Source organism: Falco peregrinus, chromosome 1, assembly GCF_023634155.1.
Source record: "Falco peregrinus isolate bFalPer1 chromosome 1, bFalPer1.pri, whole genome shotgun sequence".
NCBI lineage: Eukaryota > Metazoa > Chordata > Aves > Falconiformes > Falconidae > Falco > Falco peregrinus.
This window is the reverse complement of record NC_073721.1, coordinates 64,621,434-64,640,021: the sequence shown is the minus strand read 5'-3', so window position 1 is coordinate 64,640,021 and position 18,588 is coordinate 64,621,434. Positions and strand designations below refer to the sequence as shown.

At 40.4% G+C, this 18,588-nt stretch overlaps 1 protein-coding gene across 21 annotated transcripts in view; it reads left to right on the top strand.

Annotated features, from left to right (window-relative positions):
* NRXN3 (neurexin 3) overlaps positions 1-18,588 on the top strand; it is a 1,021,997-nt gene that overhangs the window by 463,533 nt on the left and 539,876 nt on the right. For 12 of the 21 annotated variants that reach the window (XM_055812570.1, XM_055812560.1, XM_055812565.1 and 9 more), the window contains one exon: positions 9,658-9,777. In XM_055812570.1, coding sequence (XP_055668545.1) covers positions 9,658-9,777 — 120 coding nt within the window. Of the gene's footprint in view, positions 1-652; positions 680-9,657; positions 9,778-18,588 lie in introns of all 21 variants that reach the window. The other 9 variants (XM_055812519.1, XM_055812511.1, XM_055812445.1 and 6 more) reach the window with 1 other exon arrangement.

Here is an 18,588-nt window from a genome sequence, read left to right as displayed (position 1 = left end):
CGGTCACTTTACATCCAGTGTCAAGTTCTGTTCTTGGGATAAACAGAGGTTCTTATCTTCCAGAATTATCGGCCCCTTATGGCTTTTTGGCAGTAAACCCGCTTTGGACAAAAAGCCGGGGCAATCTGTGCTTTTATGAGACACAGAAGATTTTAAGTTCAGATCCACAGCTTGGATGTAGAAACAAAAGAAAACCATTCCTGGCTAATGCACTGAAAGTCAAATAGATTTTTTTATTTAAATGGATTCTAAGTGTTTCTCAAACAAGACAAAATTATTGGTAAATACCGAGAGATGAGTGTTAAGAATGTGATGTTTCTTTTCTGGTCTTTCTATTATCTGTAAATTCTGTGACCTCATGTGTGTGTATGAATGACATGCATTTCCTCTCCTGTGTACGTGGTTGTGTTATCTGTTGCTTGGCCAGGTTAAGGTAGCCACGTCCATCTGTGTCCTGGTTGCTTATGTTGTCATTCCTGTGTGTGTTGATTATGCATGTTGCCTGTCATGGTTATACCAATTGCTTTTATTTATTTATAGTGATGTGACCCTGGTTTATCTGCCTTTATACTAACCTGTTGTTTATTGGTTTTGCTTTTTTATTTTTAATTATTCTTTTTTTTGTTTTGTTTTTTATTTTTTGCTAACAAAGTTGAGTTGACCAAAGCTGACCTGCAAGGTAGAGAAGGTTCTTCTTCCCCATTACTGGTTTGAATGAAAAGATGCTTTTATACGTTACATTTGGTGCCTTTTACTTGATGCAGTCACACCTCTGAGACAGAAACAGAATGACAAACCCCAGCCCCTTTGGAGGTGATACCTGGGTTGAAGAAGGGCATGGCAAACGACAGAGGTGTTTTTGTTGATCAGGGGGGTTTGACTGTATCAATCTCTGACTATCCATAAGAGCACAGGTTGATTTCCTGAAATGGATAATTATTGTTCAGCCAAGTAGCTGCTATGTATGGAAACACAGAAGGCCCTCAAACCTTTACAAAACAAAAAGCTGACTTGGATTCTTCACTACTGAACTTAAGGAGTGAGACCAGGAGATAAAAGCTATTTTTTTAACTTAGATTTTGAAAAAAAAAAGCCAAACCACCACAGATGTAACTTCCTGGAATTTCAGATAAAAAAAATAATAAAAATCTATTAACTATAAATTCCATTATTAGTTTTATAGCAGTTTACAAGCCATAGTTGATCAAACATATAAGTGGTCATTCTTTTGTACTTGCTGATTGGCACCTCTTACAGGTAATTTTTAGAACCTTTTACTGAATAGTCTGATTTTCTAAAGAACAGGTAGGGCTCTTTTATTATGTTAATCTGCACGTGAAATTCTTACTGGTGTCTTTTATGTCTGTTGCCTGCTAAGTAAAAAGGGAATAATCAATGGTGTTTGAGGCTGCAAAAAGGTTGAGGACTATGTGGATGGTGTTGAAATACTACAGATACTCAAGTGAAAGCCATTAAAGGGGCTGAGAATAGCTTCAGTAGAAAAGGAGGGGGGAAACTGGGAGAAGCCAAAGAAGACAGGTCAGAGAGGCCAGACAGTAATCGAGAGCATGCCACTTGAACTGCAGAGAGATGATAGGGTGAAGAATCCTGATAGAAAACCAGTTTGATGAAGGCTAACTCTTAGGAGACATATAATGAAGGAAGGATTAATGGTGCAATTACATACAAACACCCTATTTCCCCTGGATATAAGTGAGGAAACCTGCTTATTAGAAATTAGCAAGCTTTTGATACTAGAGGGATTTTTTGCATGATGTTAAAAGTCTATCCCTTTAAACATGATAGTGACAGTGTACTTCCCAACTCATCTAGAGAGACTGCAATATAAAGTACAAACTTGTTCCTGAATGATGTGGAAGTTTAAGAAAATGCTCAGACTTTCCAACATTTTACATGTCACTGGAATTAAGTTTTTGTGACTTTAATAATGTCCTTCATAAACTCCTTTTCTATTCACTGTTTACTGTGAAGACCTGGTTACATTGCTGACTTGATCTAAATTAATAGATGCAGTTTTCAAAATAAAATATTCCTGTTCCATAGTCCAGGTGTAGGCAGGCAGGAATTACCTTCACGTCAGAGTAGCATCCGCATTTTTATGTAGGGTTTGGTATTTTACAGCTCAGTGGAAAATGAAAAAAATATATTTGGAGGGACCAAGGAAATTTTAATGGGTAAACACTTTATCTCTGTAGCAGTTGTTAATGAACAGAAATGTATTAGGAAGCACCCTCTTATCCAATGGATAAAGATACTGACAGCCTCAGATAATTTTAGCCATTGGATACACATGAAGCATTGAAGCTGAAAGATTTGACAGCCTAGAGATAAGCAGAAGTTAGTGTGATGTATTGTGCTCCATACATGTGGAGCATCTGACTGCAACCATATTTTGTTGGCATCTCTGGCCTATTTCCAGCTGTAAAAAGTTGAAGTAGATGTCTTACAGAGGTTATGGATTTAAAAAGTATTGGGTGCTGCCTCTAGGCGATTTCTGAAGTTTATGTAAATGAAAGTGGTAGAGGATGAGATTTGAAAGAATAGGAAGGATACATGGGCTGAGACTAACGTGAATTAAAAAAAGCATGCTGGAAGTACACTGGGATGTAAATAGCTTTAGGATTAAGGTGTTCTGTGCCATTCAGTCAGACTGTGGCAAGGAATTTGAGATTTGCATTAGACATCAGCAAGTATCGTGTCTCTGGCTGCAGCTGTTGCTGTTCTCTGTAGTCACTTGTGTGCCCATCAGAATTCAGAATACATGCCTGAGAGTTCCTGCTCGATTTTTTGATGTCCATTGAAGTAGATGCTGTATGAAGAGGTCCCAGAACAAATAGATTTGTTTGTTGTTTTCATTTTTCCAGAGTCTTCAAAACCTAAAGGCTTGTCACAGCTGTGAAGATTATTCCAGCTCAAGCTCATATTGTTACAGAGGTCTTAACCCGATAGGAATATTTCTCCTTCAGATGGAGAGACACCTGATCACATTGAAGCCTAAGGGGAAATGTTTGTCTTGTGTGTGTAATGTGTATTATTGGCTTTTCAGGAAACCAACCTCTGCTAAATAGGTTTGGCTATTTTAGAATAGGCCATGAGGCCTGGCACTTTTGTACCGCTGTGATTTGCAGTGGGGAAGGGTGTTTTTCTAACTCACTGTATTTTTCTTGTTCATCTACAGCCCTTTAATTTTTTCCTCTCTGCTTTTAGTTTCTGTGTCTGAATGTCTGACTACTGTTTACTTCTACTTCACTTGCATCTTCCTGTCTCTTGTCGCATCTCTGGTTCAGGCATACTCCCTTTTATGCAGTTGATTTTTTTGTTGTATGGCTGGGTTTTTTTTGGTTTGGGGTTGTTTTGGGGTTTTTGTTTGTTTTTTATTTTTCTCCTTCCCTCACCAGCATGTGTATGAGCACTTTGCTCGAGACTTTTTAGGTTGCTTAAAGATGGAGAGCGGCAGGGTGATAAGAGGGGGAGGTTAGGTGTGTGCCAGGTTTCACGGAGGGGAAAAAACCCCACCGCCTCGTAGCTCCAACTTCTGTGGATTGCCATTGCTGCTGCTTCCCTTCTCCTGTCACCTTGACGTAAATGTCCTTTCTGTGGGAGACTTGCCTATTCGTTATTTTAACTAGTCCCAGTACCTGAAATTTTTAGACCAGCTGTGTATTTGGAACAGAAGGACTCATCATCTTAACTGACGCCAGGTGAATGAAGAGTTCAGGTTCTGTTAAGGCAGTGGAATAAACAGTTGTATCTTCAGAGGACTTCAGAACACTGCCTTTTGAGTTATTTCTGGCAATGGGTAACTTTAAATATGGAGCCTGCCAGATGTCTAATCTTATTTAGGTGATGAAAGAGATGATGACGTCTTAATGAAGTCTGGAACTGAGTGAGCTTGAAGAGCTGGCCTTGCAGTCCTTGAAAATCCCTTTTGGTTTTTTTTTTGGTTCTAGTTTGCTAAATTAGTTACTCTGTGATATTCCTGCTTTCTACCAGCTGTGACTCAAAATACAGGATCTAACTTTCTGAACTGTGCATTGAACCTTGACTCTCTTACGTTTGTGCAAGGTAGGTGTCAACATGCTGCTGTTGGTATTTGACAGTTACGGTATATGAGGTGTGATCCATCCAGTGAAGTGATGGTTCCATAAGATCCAGTCTCAATTTTACTCACTTGTTACTTAGAAAAGAGAATTAACTTCATTTCCTCCTTAACCTGCACTAACAGAGAGTCCTGCAACAGGCTTATATTCTGCCTGGTACATATGGTTTCCAAGACCTGATGCCTCTCTGAGCTGTACTAGGGCCTGCACATTGAATTAAAAAAGCAGACCATAGCTAGTTATGAAACAGGAGTGCTGACAGAATTAGATTGTAGACTTATCATAGGTATAAATTGCCCATCATAATGTCTGACTGGTAGTGGTGGAGACATTTCAATGCTTGATGACATTTGCAATTTAGGAACTATGGGACAAAAGCAGCACCTTATTCTGCAAACACAGTAAAGGTATCTTGTGTGTTACTTCCCTATCTCTTCCTATCCTCACTGAAGTTACAAGGAAAAAAACAACAACAAAGGGAACATTTAGAGAGATGGAGAATGAAAATGGACCCGTGGTGCTGTTGAACCTTGCCTGTTGCAGATCTTCATCTTAATGAGAAAATAAAGTTAATGCAAATGGTAGATTCCTTTAAATAGGAGTGAATTTTCAATGTGTGAAGGAAGGTGTTATATGCAAGACCAGGAAGGTTTAATGCTGTTTGCTAGTTACGATCAAAGCATGAGGCAGTTGTGTTACAATCCTGCAGCTGTTGTATAAAGAAACTGATTCCTCATGTAACTCGGAAGAATGATAAACACAATACCGTCTTTTATTTCTAAAGTTCCTTTCTCTGCAAAGAGCTTTAAAATGACACAGCAGGAATGGTTGCTTTTGCCAGTGAAATGCGCCCACCTGTGGGATGAAACATGGCAGTTTGAGCAATGCACAGCAGTAGAATTCAAATATTTTATTTTCAGGGCAAAGAGAAGCCTACCATATAGCTGAAATTGCAGGAAAGAGGGAGACAAAGTAATTTTTCCAAGCAGAATATGGATAAGAGATCTGGCTACCGTACTCTTCTAAGGTGGTTTTCCTCAAACAATTAGTGGTAAAACTAATACACAAACCATACATCTAGCTAGGTAACTTGGAAGAAAAGTGTAATACTGGACTCCTTCCAAGGGAGGGAGACCCATCAAGACCACACATACTGAAAGTCTGCAGATACCGAGCTGTTCCAGTAAAAATTAGAATGCAGAAATAAAGATCAAATGGACATCATTGAAAAATTCTGTTTTGCTATCTCTTATTCCTAAGGAGCTGCCTCTGCTGGTAGGTTTAGTATGGACAGGAGGAGACAAAGCAAGTCACACTTCTGCTAGCAGGGATGCTTTTTTGTACATGGGACTTCTCCACCTTTATTCTGTCTACTGCCCACTCACTCCCCTTTCTGCTGTGCATGTGGCATGAAGAAGACAATGTGCCAAGCCCAGCTACAAACAGACAAAAGAAACAAGGCCAAACAGAAACAAAAATGCACTCAATGGAAATAACAAGTGTTGTCAAGGGGTTGGAAATCTAAGGAGAAAATTGGAGTCAGCATGCATATGTTAATAATTAAAAGTATAGTGTGGTTTATCAGACATATCTCAGATTATTATGTGAAGACTAGTTCTGAAGCTTAGCTTTTAAATACTTTGACTGCTGTAAGCATTGCCAAAGGAATGAGCTTAAAAATAGACCTGAGGCCTGATGACACTGGTAATTTAGAACCAATTCTACTGCTGTATATATAAATTGTTTGTCGTCTTCTCTTTCCTTGTTTGTTAGCGCTAAAGGGCATGTGCGTGATAACACAATCTTCATGTTTCATAAGCCTTCCTGTGCTTCTGTTGCTTTGCTCCCTAATCCAAAATCCTAATCCCCTGTGACATCCCTGTTAGTTGCTCTAAACAAAATTCTGTTGCCACAGATGGAGGATTATGACATCAGGAAAGGACTGTAAGCAGCAGGAGTAGATGAACTCTGAGTCAAAGATCCTTTTACCATGCAAATGGCCCACAGTACTAAGGAGTGAGGCAAAGCCTAATACCCAAAATCTATGCTGTGCCATCACAACTGGATCCACAGATGGCAGATCAGACTTTGAGCTTCCTTGTGGTATTGTCAGGCTTTCAAAATTCATTGTAATTGTTGGGGTTTTTTTCTTATTCTTTTTCTCTGGCTGCTTTGAAAGTACTGTTTCCATCTTCACAATTGGTTTCTGTAAAATACAAGTCAGAAACCATGATACTGGTCCAGAATTGAATTCCTTTGTCTCTATGGACTTTCTCATTACAAGCACCTCGAGCCACGGGTACTAGGTCCCACACAGTCTTATTCCTTGAGTAGCGAGTACTGGTCCTCTCTCGTGGCACCTAGGCAAAGGATATCCCCATCAGATGATGCCTGTTGTCAAGCCCAGTTGCTGATTCAAGTCTTCTCAGAAGAGGATAGGAAGAGGTAATTGAAGATATTCTTCTTGGCTTCTATGTAATGGTGCTCACAATGCTGTAGCAAGTTTGCAGAGTCACGATTGCTTTCCATTTTTATTTTTTAAATATATATAACTTTCTTGTTTATATCTCTGTGAGTATTGGCATTCATATTTAGGGTTAGAGGTTAGATAATGGAATAGGAGGGTATAGCAGAGGTATCAGGTCCTTATTCTCAGATACCTTAGACGGTTTAGGCAAAAGGACAATTAATATCCTGTTTCAGATTGTTAAACGGCATCCCTTCTTTTGCTGGGCCAGAGTAAGTGTGAAGCGAGTGTCAGACCCCAGCCTGGTGCATATGTATCTATATAGTTACATTCATCTCTCTTGTAAGTGTCAAGGCAAGAGGGAAGCATGTACATCCACGTGCCTACCAGCCCACGCTGTAAAGTCTGTCAGCACTGTTGTAATTCTAGAAGTGATCTGTTAATTTCATGCTGTGCTGGTGAGACCACTGGGATTCACACAGCTGTAAATGAGTCAGGTGGGTGGGAAGAAGAGGCGGAGGGCAGGAGAAAAGTGTTGAAAAACGCTGCTCAACTTTCTTTGAGTATGGTGACGCACAGTTCTCTTGCTGTGGCTGCTGCTGCCGCCTCTTTTCAATAGGTGAATTTTCTTTCAGGGGTTTTGTTGTCTTCTTTTGTTATGTACACTTATGCTTCTACCTAGAGGTTTTGGTTTTGTGGATTTTTTAACAGTATAAGAGATCGTGGAAGGAACTGAGGTTTTTGTTATTGTTCAGTTAAACTGTCTGCCTACTGATAGTCATATGTTCCTTCTCATTGCAGGAGAGATGTAAAGGAACACAGATAGCTAAAAAGCTACTGAAATTCACCCATTCTGTTCTTGCAGTGGGGAAAGATGATCTAGTGGGAAGAGCAGAAACTCTGTCCCGAAGCTATAGGGGGCCATTCCTGGCTTGGTCTTTGAATTGAGAGGATCGTGTCATGTCATGGAGCTTCCAGTTAGATGTGGGTTCTGCAAAGGCCTGTAAATGTGCAAGCGCCCAGATACACAATCCGAGTATCAAAGGTGCTGTATAACTATGGGATTCAGTGAAACCACTATGGGTGGTGTCCAATGGGGGTTGAGAGGTTTCATTTTGGGTTAAAGCCTTTGAGAATGTTATCTCTGCTTTGGTATATCCTATTTCATCTATAAAGTAGAGATAGTGGTGCTGATGTTAGGAAGCAGTAAGGATGAAGAGTAGGATGAGCCTCATGGAGTTGTTGTCACTAACAAAGACCGTGACAGAAGATACTTGGATGGGTAGAACAGTTCTTGCTTTATCCTTATGGCGTTGTCCTGGACTAGAGGTGATTAACAAACTGATCTCAGGCAGCCTAGTCTTTTGATCCTTTTTTATCTACTCTGTTTCTTTTGTTGTTTCTTCTTTTCCAGCAAGTACAGGATATAGAATAATAGATATGTCAACTAAGGTGTACATTTTATCTGCAGCACTGCACAATAGGAACAGCATACTTCTGTCTGGAATGCTGAAATAAAGTACTTTCCCGGGAAGTAACTTCTAAACTTATGTTAATATAAGCTATGGCTTGCAGCTTCATATCTGCCCTCAGGTGTTTCAGAATCCAGCAACCTCCTTGTGGATGACATGCTAGATGTCACTCAAAGCCACTTTGGTCACTTGTGGCCAAGAAGGCTAATAGCATCCTGGCTTGTATCAGAAACGGTGTGGCCAGCAGGGCAAGGGAAGTGATTGTCCCCCTGTGCTCAGCACGGGTGAGGCCGCATCTCAAACCTTGGGTTCAGTTTTGGGCCCTTCACAACAAGAGGGACACCGAGGGGCTAGAGTGTGTCCAGAGATGGGCAGCCAATCTGGGAAAGGGGCTGGGACATAAGTCTTACGAGAAACGGCTGAGGGCACTGTTTTTTTTTAGTCTGGAGAGGAGAAGACTCAGGAAGGACCTTCTCACTCTCTTACAGCTGCCTGAAAGGAGGTTGCAGTGAGGTGGGGGTCAGTCTCTTCTCCCAAGTAACGAGCAACAGGACAAGAAGAAACGGGCTCAAGTTGCACCAGGGGACGCTTGGATTGGATATTAGGAAAAAATTCTTGACTGAAAGGGTGGTCAAACATTGGAACAGGCTGTCCAGGGAGGTGATGGAGTCACTGTCCTTGAAAGTGTTTAAAAAACATGTAGATGTGGCACTGAGGGACATGGTTGAGTGATGGACTTGGCAGTGCTGGGTTAATGGTTCAACTTGATGATCTCAAAGGTCTTTTCCCCAACCTAAATGATTCTATGGTTCTATTCTATGAAAATCGTTTTTTGGCATGTTGTTTAGGTTGTGTCTTTGCAAGGTTTATCTGAGTAGGATAGCAACTGTTAGCTTCAAATCATGGAACTATGAAAGCCTGTCATGTTAGTAGTAGCTACTTCCTTCTCTGTTTCCCTCAAAGGCTGTGGAAACCACTCGAGAACAGAGAGGCGTTGTGAACTAATGTCATGTTCTTCTGAGGACTTTATTGACAAGTTTCCTGAGGAACCTATGTAATGGGACTGGTCAGAGTTTTGTGGGATTTATTTGTTTGGGTTGTTTTGGGTTTTTTCTTAACCTGTAAAGCAAAGTTGTAGCCACATGAGGTTTCAAAACTGCAGTTTGAATCCACGTATCAGGGTTCTTTGGGTAGGGTGAAGTATTGTTCATGGGCCCATTTCTACAAGGGGATCAAACTTCCAGGGAAGTATGACAACCTGGCAGTGTTTGTTGTCCTTGGATCACACCATATTTTAAATTTTTTGAGCAAGCTCTGAACATGAAAATTGGGTCTGCCTAAGAGGGAATATGTTGCTGTTCACTGTTACTCCTTGCTCAGTGTTACAGTTTGTTGTTCTGTCATGTACAGTTGTCTTTGTGCTCTTCTTACCCGAGTTTCTTGCATGTCCAAGAATGGAAATGTGTTTGGTTAGTGTTTTTTCTCTTCTGCATGAGGATCCTGATATAATGGTTACAATGTATTGGAGCTTTTATAGGCCTGACTAAAATGATTCTCTAAGCTTTGTTTCACCTTTTCCTTGTCATCCCTTCTCCAGGACCAAGCACTACCTGCCAGGAAGATTCCTGTGCGAATCAGGGCATCTGCAATCAACAGTGGGAAGGCTTCACTTGTGATTGCTCCATGACTTCATATTCTGGGAGCCAGTGTAATGATCGTAAGTAGACTTTTCCACTGGATTGGTGAACTTTGAGTTCTGGTGGATGGGAGCATAGAAAACACATGATTAGTTTTACTTTCAATTGAAATACAACTTTCCAAGTGTCAAAGTCAAACTTTGTTTTCTGGAAAGTTTCTTTGAAACATATAGCAGGTTGGTTTGTTTGTTTTTAACTTGTTAAAAGGAAAATATACGATTTGGTATATGCTGATTATTTTTTTCCCTTCTTTTTAAAAGCTGACTTATTTATTACCATCATGGGTCTGGTTGTTAATGGAGTTTACTTGTATGTATTGTGTGTAATATTTATGCAGATACAAAATGGGTAGGTTTTGTGCATTTTATTATGTATTGAGTTTTTCATTCAAACCTTGGTGACAAAGACATGGAATCCATGTAAACTGCTGAGTGGTGTTCTAGATTGTCTTCTGCTGAGTTATTAGCTGTATGCTAAGATGAAAAATCAGGTACCTTTTTCTAGAACGTTCAGTTAAAACCAGGTGATTGATTAGGCATACAGCAACAGTGTTGTGCTTCTTGGCATGTTGATTAGCTTCATCTCAAAACATTGGATGTTCTTCTTGGCCAATTACTATTAAGATCTCTGATAAAATGATTGAGCAAAACCCTGAAGTCTTCCTTAAGGCAGCAGATAATCAGCTTTCAGACATTCCCTCTGCTCATCCTGATATGACCTTTGCTCCTGCCTGGAGGAGCAGATCAGCTCTACTCTCTCCCACTTCTGTTATTTAAGGTGACAGTCCCCTTCTCCCTTGTTTCTCTAAGGCAGGGAACAAAGGAGCACATTGAGTGCTGTAGTAAGCATAACAGTAGGCTTCAATAATTTGGTTTGTTGTGTGTGTAAATTTTGAGACCAGAGAAGAGTCTAATAGTCTGCTCTGATCACCTGCATCTCACAAGCTGCTGCTTTTCATTAAGAGTAGTTGCAGTAGACTTTAGTGGTACCAGCAAGGTTCATCCAATATTGGTGCCACAGCACTGAATTGATGGCACATATGAGAAGCTGTTTAACATGTGGTGACAGTCTGCTTCTGCTGAAGGCCAAAAAACTCTGCTTTTCCAGTCGTTCATAAAATGTGGCATTATCTGTGTTGATTTCCCCTTTCTCCCAGCATAATTCTCCCAAACATCTATCGGAAAGGCCTATCAGCATTCGTACTTTGACAGGGGCTGTATAAGAAGGGTATTACAGACAGAGGTTTATAGTCTGTAATGCCACATCTGGTTTTGGGTTGTTTTGGAATGACTCCTTTGGGTCCAGAAGGAACGTTGCATATTGGATCCATGAGATTTGGCTCCCATTTTCTACATTTCTGTTTTGGTTCGCTGTTGTCAATTGGACACAGTTTCCCATTCTTGCACTACTTATTCAGTCATTCAGTTTAGACTTGCCAAGCATAGCACATTATAAACCTGTTGTGTAAAAGAAATGCTACTTTGAATCCTGTTGGGCTGCATTTAAGTACATATCCAGGAAATCTCTGAAGAGACTATTGATGTTGTCGGTTTTGTTTCTAATGGGCTGGGCTTCACAGCTCCAGAATGTTACAGTGCCCTTGTTAGGCTGTTGCTAATGACTTAGAGCAGGCTCTGAAATGTCAGGAAGCCACGTTCCTGTGTCTGTAATTGGGGATTCCTTGCTGCTTTTTAGAACTGGCAGCTGGAAGCCGTGCAGAGCAGAGACAGGGGTTTGATATGAGTGGGGGTGATGTGGGCGATGTCGTAACCAGCCTCCTGGTGTCAGGCCTGGCTGGTGATTTAGAAGCGCTCACAGGAGGATGCAGGTTTCAGAATGGTCTGGAAAGGTAAGTCATGTGGACTCCTTCTGGAACACAACGAGACTCCAGCCATGATCTTCAAAACGTGCGTATAACATCTTTTTGTGGTTTGGTTTTTTGGCTGTTCTTTTGTTTTCTTGGTTTTCTCTTTGCCATGTATCAGGACACTGAAGACACAGTTCTGCTCCTGGTTGCCTGTTGAAGTCATGAAGGGTTGTAGAGAGGGGGAAGGCTTACTCCCTGCTCCTATCCATTAGATATGGTTGCTATGATACCCAAGTCTAATGGATGTACAGGCATTTGTATGTTAATTGAATTAAATGTTCTTTAGACTGGATTATAGTGCAAGTAATGGCAGGGGCAGATAACTTCTATGTAACCTGAAGCTTTGCTATTATTTAGAAATGCATCAGGCTCTTTGGTAGAACTTTTTTTTTTGCCAAAGGAGTCTAACTCTATTAATTTAGTAAATGGCTACTTCTATTTTATGCACAAATTGTGGTCTTCCACTGATGTAAATATGGAATGTTAAAGTCAGTAGAACAGGTCTAGATTTACACAATGGAAATGGTAGTAAAATGAGGACTGACTTGAATATGTTTTGTCTTTCCATTTCTGTTAATCAGCTGAAGCATCCACACTGGAAAATCTGTGTTTCCATGTCTTTGATGCAGAGTATTTCAGTGCTTCTGAGACAGATAAATGGCATGCCTGGACTTTTCTTCACTTATCTTTTATGATCTCTTTAGATCAACCCTTATTAACTATTGCTAACTGTAATATGGTTTGGGTGGTTTTTTTTTTTTTGGTGTTTGTGTTGTTGTTTTTTTTTTAATATTTTCTAGTTTAAACTTTGCAAAGTCATCCGTCACTCAGCCTCATCAATACTCAAGAAAACTTGGTGTGCCAGTATGGTTTTGCTTTTTAGTCTTTATCCCAGGACTGGGCCATTAAGCTTCCCAATTCAGATGCAACTGTCTTCAAACTGCTTTTTCTGAAAGGTGAAGGAGAAGCACAGGTGGTAGAGATGCATGTTGTACATCTCTAGACATATCTTAGTATTAGACATTCATTAGTACTGTTTAATAAGACAAGGATTTAGTGTTGGTCTGTTTTAGATGTTTACACCATAGGAATCGAGATTCCTTGGAATAAGAAATTAATGGAAGCTATGGGGGCATAAATTCAGGGTTAATATGCTTCATTTTGAGTTGCATCATTTCTTGTACCAGTGTTAAAAAAAACACCACCAAACAAAAAAAACTCCAGACAACCTCTCCCGTCAAATTTGAGAAGGTCTGTTGTATAAAAGTGAATTTTAAGGTCTACCCTGCATACTAGCCAGTACTAACACCTACAAAGAAAGGTAGAAAGAGAAGCAGTGTCACTACTTGAGATATACTGGTTCCATTCTCCTTGTCATTTAAGAACTGTTCTTAATTTTTTGGAGTGGTTCCTCATTCTTCAGTCTTTAGAGATGTTTTAATCAGTCCAGCATCACATTCAGTAAATCTGGGCTTTCAACTTATTTTCAGAATTTGTTTGTTATTCTAAGATGTAGGAAATCAGCATTAATATGCTGCAATTGATATTTAGGAATAGTTAACAACCCTGGTATGCCAGACATGTTGCTTTGAATGTTCAAATGTGTAACTTTGAGCAGACAAAATGTCAGAATTAGAAGTTAACCCACAGCGTCAATGGAGTGTCTTGCATCTGGGGTGAACTCCATCCTATTGCTGTTCTTAGGGTGAGAGATGAAAACATAGTAAAGATCCAATTTATTTGAGGCGTGGCATGTATTTAAACTGTTGTCCCATGAAGAGTTTTAGAGATTCTTTAACTTATTCGTGTTCTTGTCTGTCTGGTCAAACAATGACACTTTCTGCACAGAGAATGCATAAAAAATAGGCCTCAGCAATCTAGCTAATGGGAGTGGTGTATGTATGTCAAACTAGATCATAGAAGACACTGCTTGTTACTCAGTGCCTCATGCAGATAAGAAACAATGAGGGTCAAACTTTCCAGGAGAAATTGCCAGGCTAACACAAGTATGTGTTAATGGAGGCTGTTTGTCTGTAAAAGATCAATAACCAGCAGCAATGACTAGTGCAAGTAGAGTATAAAGCACTGTTTCAAACAGCTTTTTTGTTGTTGTTGAAACAGTTGTTAAGTCCATCTGCAGACTATTGATTGGCTTTTTAGGGGGTTATTTATTTATAAACTCTGGGTTGTAATATCCACCTGGTTTAAAAATAAGTCTCCCATTTGATTAGTAAAAAGAAAAGGCAGCCCATGTTTGTCTGTCCTCTTGCCTGTGTGTCTTCATATGCTTCCAGTCTGCATGCCTTTCAAAGGGCTTGTTGATAAGCAAAGCAATCCTCTAACCTTCCAATGTGATTGTTTGGTGAAGTGGTGCTTGTTTTTTGTCTGGGGAGAGGTGATGTACAGGGCTGTTGTTCTTTTTGTGCAGTAAGTTAAATTTTTCTTCAAGATTCCTTTCCATGCAATGCGTAACCTATACACTTCTACTGTTTTTCTGTGAATCGCATTTGGAGGAGGGAAGGATTAGAAGGAAGTGGAGTCGTGGTGAGTTTGTTCTTTTGTTCACTTAATTTAGCACTGTCACGGGAAGAGCTTTTGATAACTTCAGTTGTGTAATCATAGTGAGTGAGGCTTACTCACTAGCCAAAATATTTTTTTATTATTGTTTTTTTTTTTAGTTTGTTATCCTTGACTTAAAGGGAAGGATGTCAAAATTGCAGAACAAGTCTAAGACCAATATTCAGAGTAAAGCACAGAGTACTTTTGGATTGAATGGGGGAGACAGAAGGTGGCCTCTGCCACGTGTGTGTTCTAGGTGAGGTGTCAGGGATGTTGGAGCAGACTCACCTCTCTTCCACTAATGCCCCTCCTTCACACGCACCCCACCCCCCCACCCCCCTGCTTCTGTGATATTAAGTGAATGAGTACCTAAGTAGATTGATGCTTCTGGAGCAAGTCTGAGGACTAGGTTGCAAAAGGGCAGGGACAGAACCAGCTTCCCTCACCCCTGCTTATAAATAGCACGGCAGAATAGTCATTAGCAAAGACTGCTAGCAGGGCAAATGGCTAGAGCAGCAATCTTGCTGTATGGTGATGGCTTTATTCTGATGTCCTCATGAGACATTTGCACTTCATGCTTGTTTTGTCTGCCCCACTGAGCAGTTACAGCTATCTGCATGGCAGGATTCAGACCCCCAGTTGGGAGATGGGCCCTAATCCCTCCCCCTCAGTATTTTGTGTTTTTCACCATCTGGGCCAATTTTTGTGTAGAATTCATGACCTCCTTTAATGTCAATGCCAGCATGCTCAGCTTGATTTACTTACAGAAACCCTCTCCATTGTTCATGTTTAATTATCACCCGTTCATTTCTAATGTGCCCAGCTTATCACTTACTGAGTCAGAGTGCAAGAGGTTGCTAGTGTGTAGAAAATAAATCTACATAGACTTCATTAGTCTTGCATGGCTAACCCAGTCAGCTGTTCAAATATCAGCACGCTTAGGGATTTGCCTTTGATACTGCAGAGACATCCGCCCTACACGAAGCAAGAGTCACCTCTGATTTATCTTGAGTGAATCATACTTCATTACAGCAGGTCAGGCACCCTGATTACTTCTTACTTCCCTCCTCGTGCTTTGTCCTCGCTTACTCAGTGCTCTCTTACATACCCTCTACTATAACTAGTGTTTTCTGGCTGATGGCTCATTTTAAGTTTCTACCCGAAGCCTCTGGTTTCTTCTGTCTCTGAATGACCTTATCCTCTGAGAATTGGGCTAATAGGGGAAGGAAATGCAACTGTGTGCTTCAGTACATGATGTAAATTGTACTGTTGTGATTCAGCTTGTGAACCCTGCTTTTACCCTTCTTACCACTGTGTACTTTCATTTGCGCTGTAATTCCAAGAACTTTAACATCTTTAGGGCAAGGATCTGGTGCTACTTCTTATTTAAAGCACCATGCACTTTTCTGATGCTTAGCAATAACCCACTATGTAATTGCTTTAGCTCTTCGGTGGTTTAAGAATGCTTGTTGCCTTTCTGCATACTGAAAGGCATTTCCCTTCACTTGAGTAACAGCTGTAAAACATCAGATCAGGCTGCAGATCAAGAGCTTGCTTGTCCCATGTTCCCTTTGGGAGTCATCTGGGATGGGTGGCGTCAACGTCAGGGGAAGGAATTTGGGTGTTCCTGTTTTGGGTGAGCAAGAGGGAATTTGAGCGACAGGTGCTCTTTGGAATTGCTTCTTCTGCACCTTTCAACTTCTCAAGGTGCCCTGACAAAGAAGTGTTTCCTTTTTTTTTCAGCTGTGAAAGCTAGCCAACTTTATCCTTTTGTGATCCCCAAAATGCAGCTAGGTCTCTAGTGAGTAATTTAATTACGATTGCTTCAACAGCTTGGCAGAAGGAGCATTTAGGATGACAGCTGCAATCAGTCACTGATATCTGTGCACACCTGGCTGCTGTCAGCACATAAGCTATGGTCCAGCTGTGCTACAGACTTCAATGGGATGGAAGGAGAGAGACTTTTTACAGGTGGCAGTGATTACAGCTTCTGTTATCAACCTTTGAGCAGTTCAAGCAGTTACTTAATTCTCTTTCTGACACTGCTCAGCAGCTATGCCATTTTCATAAACATGTCACAGAAAGCTCTTGCCATAATTTTGTTCCTTGTGATCCCTGCTCTTTTTGACACTATGGTTTTTTTTTGTTGTTTTTTTTTTTTTTTACATGATACTTGTTGGTAGTCATGGCAATAATTATTACTTTTCATGTTATAAGTAGCTGAGTGAGTGGTACTGTGTCCTGGGTGTTTTGCTGCATGAAAAAGCTGGCCTCTGAAACTGTTCCTTCAGTGATGGCACACCCAGGGTGTGATCTCTGAGAAGACACTGATGTAAGTTTACAGCGGTAACAGAATTGTGGCACTGCAAAATAGGAGTGTCTGTTTGTTCTATCACCCCAAGCTCCATTTGCTGATGATGATCTCTAAGCACATCTTTCCATTAAATGTAAATTGATTTATTAAGTGTTCTAAATTGTCTTGTGTAACAAGGATTTGATTAATTTTAAATGTAGCTTTTGCCTTGCAATATCCTGCACGTGTTCGTATTTGCATTAAGAAGCAGTAAATGTAAAAACGCAGGAAAACACCAAAATAGGCTTCACCCATCAAATTCACTCATTAAAGATTCTTTTCTTCCTATATCAGCTTCTCCACAGAAGATGGTACAGTACTGACTTTGGAAGCTGATGGCAAATGTATGTAGTGTTGGATTTTGCAGGCAAAAGTCACCCTGAGCTTGAAGACTATTTTTTTAAATGGATTTCCACCCCCACCCCTCATAATGCTGTATTTCAACTGTATTGCCCAAATACTCTTGATGAATCACACCAGCAGTGGTTTCATCAGTATGAGGTATTTTGGGTGCTACATGGTATGCAGGTGGTACCTGTGCTTTTTGCAGAGAAGGGAGAAACCCTTGCAAAAAATTAATCTTTCAGCTGTTGCTGTTGATCTTGGGAACACCCCAGTCACCAATCCAGGTGAAAGTGCGGGTGGTTTTGATTGTTGTCTCCATTCCCCTATAAATCTGCCATAACCGGCACTATGGATTATGAAAATATGATTTACATTTTGGGACTAACGTCCTGCATGGGAACTCTGGCTTGCAACGTAATTTTAGTCTGTTTTTTGCCACAGCTGGTTTTTGAGTGCTCTTCCAACTTTGCAGTACCCAACTGAGTTAGGTATCTCTGCTTTTAAGCCGTTGCTGTAAGTCTGATGTGTGGTAAGTGGAGTTTAATGGTGTTAATGAGATGGGACGGGGTTCACTTAGTGCTTTCCCAGGCAGCACGGAGTTCTGTTGGTAGCACACACTGTATTGCCTCCTTATTCCTGTAGGGCACTTCAATGATCTTTGAAGCATGCATTAGTGGGTGAGGACAGATAGATGGAGACTGAAGTTGGTCTTTGTATTTTATGGACTAGACTTCATTTGCAGTAACACTTATTTGTAAATACAAAATAATTCCTTTGATTTCTATAAGGTAACTTGAGATTTGTGTCAGTATTGGCAGATCAAAATCTGGCATGGGATTCTTGGAGTCCACATATCAAATGTGCCTATTTGGTTTGTATTTAAGATTTTTGTATATATATTTTTATACCTTAGACTGAAAGTTACCTTTAAGATTACATTCATTAGCATAGACTAATTTGTTTGTTTGTCTTTGTTAATTCTTGCTGGCTTTTGAGCCTTCTAGTCTGGGGCTACATAAAAGAGAAGGCTGGGCTGAACAGGGAGACAGACAGGCATGTTGTATGCTTATCCTGTTTTTTGCAATGGAAATTATTAACAGAAAAACAAAGGCAGGAGGAGTCAGAGGTCCTGAAGGAGGTTCTTGTTCACTGTGCAGGCTGCCTGATGTACTAATTATTGCCTGTCATTGGAAGAAGGCTACCCATTGATCTTCAGTGGAGTTTAGCTGTATACAGGGATGTGTCTTTATTACGTTGCAATCTTGTTACCCAGGAGCTGGTATAATAATCTCAGCTGTGGAACATTAGGGATTAGATGCAAAACCTTAATTACACTTATCTTAATAATGATTCCCAAGGGGCAGACTGAAACTGGTTGCTTGGGTACCTGTGAAACAAGCTTTGTGAGGAGGAGCTTTTTTGGTGGATTTGCTCTCTTTGTGGAGGTGTTTCACTACATACTGACGTTCAAGGACTGTGCAAACACTGGGAGTGGAGCCTAGGGCTTCAGTTGCCTTTTGCTGTCCTTAGAGATTTTGGGCCACAAAAAAATTGCTGATGGTGGAAGGAAATAAAAATAAAAAATTAAAAAGAAATAAAGAAGTGGAGTGTGGTTGATTTCATCCTTTTCACAGCAAAATTCGGGGTTCATTGGCTTTATCAAAATGATGCATTTATTTTGAAAATCAGCAGAGAGCTGAAAAACCT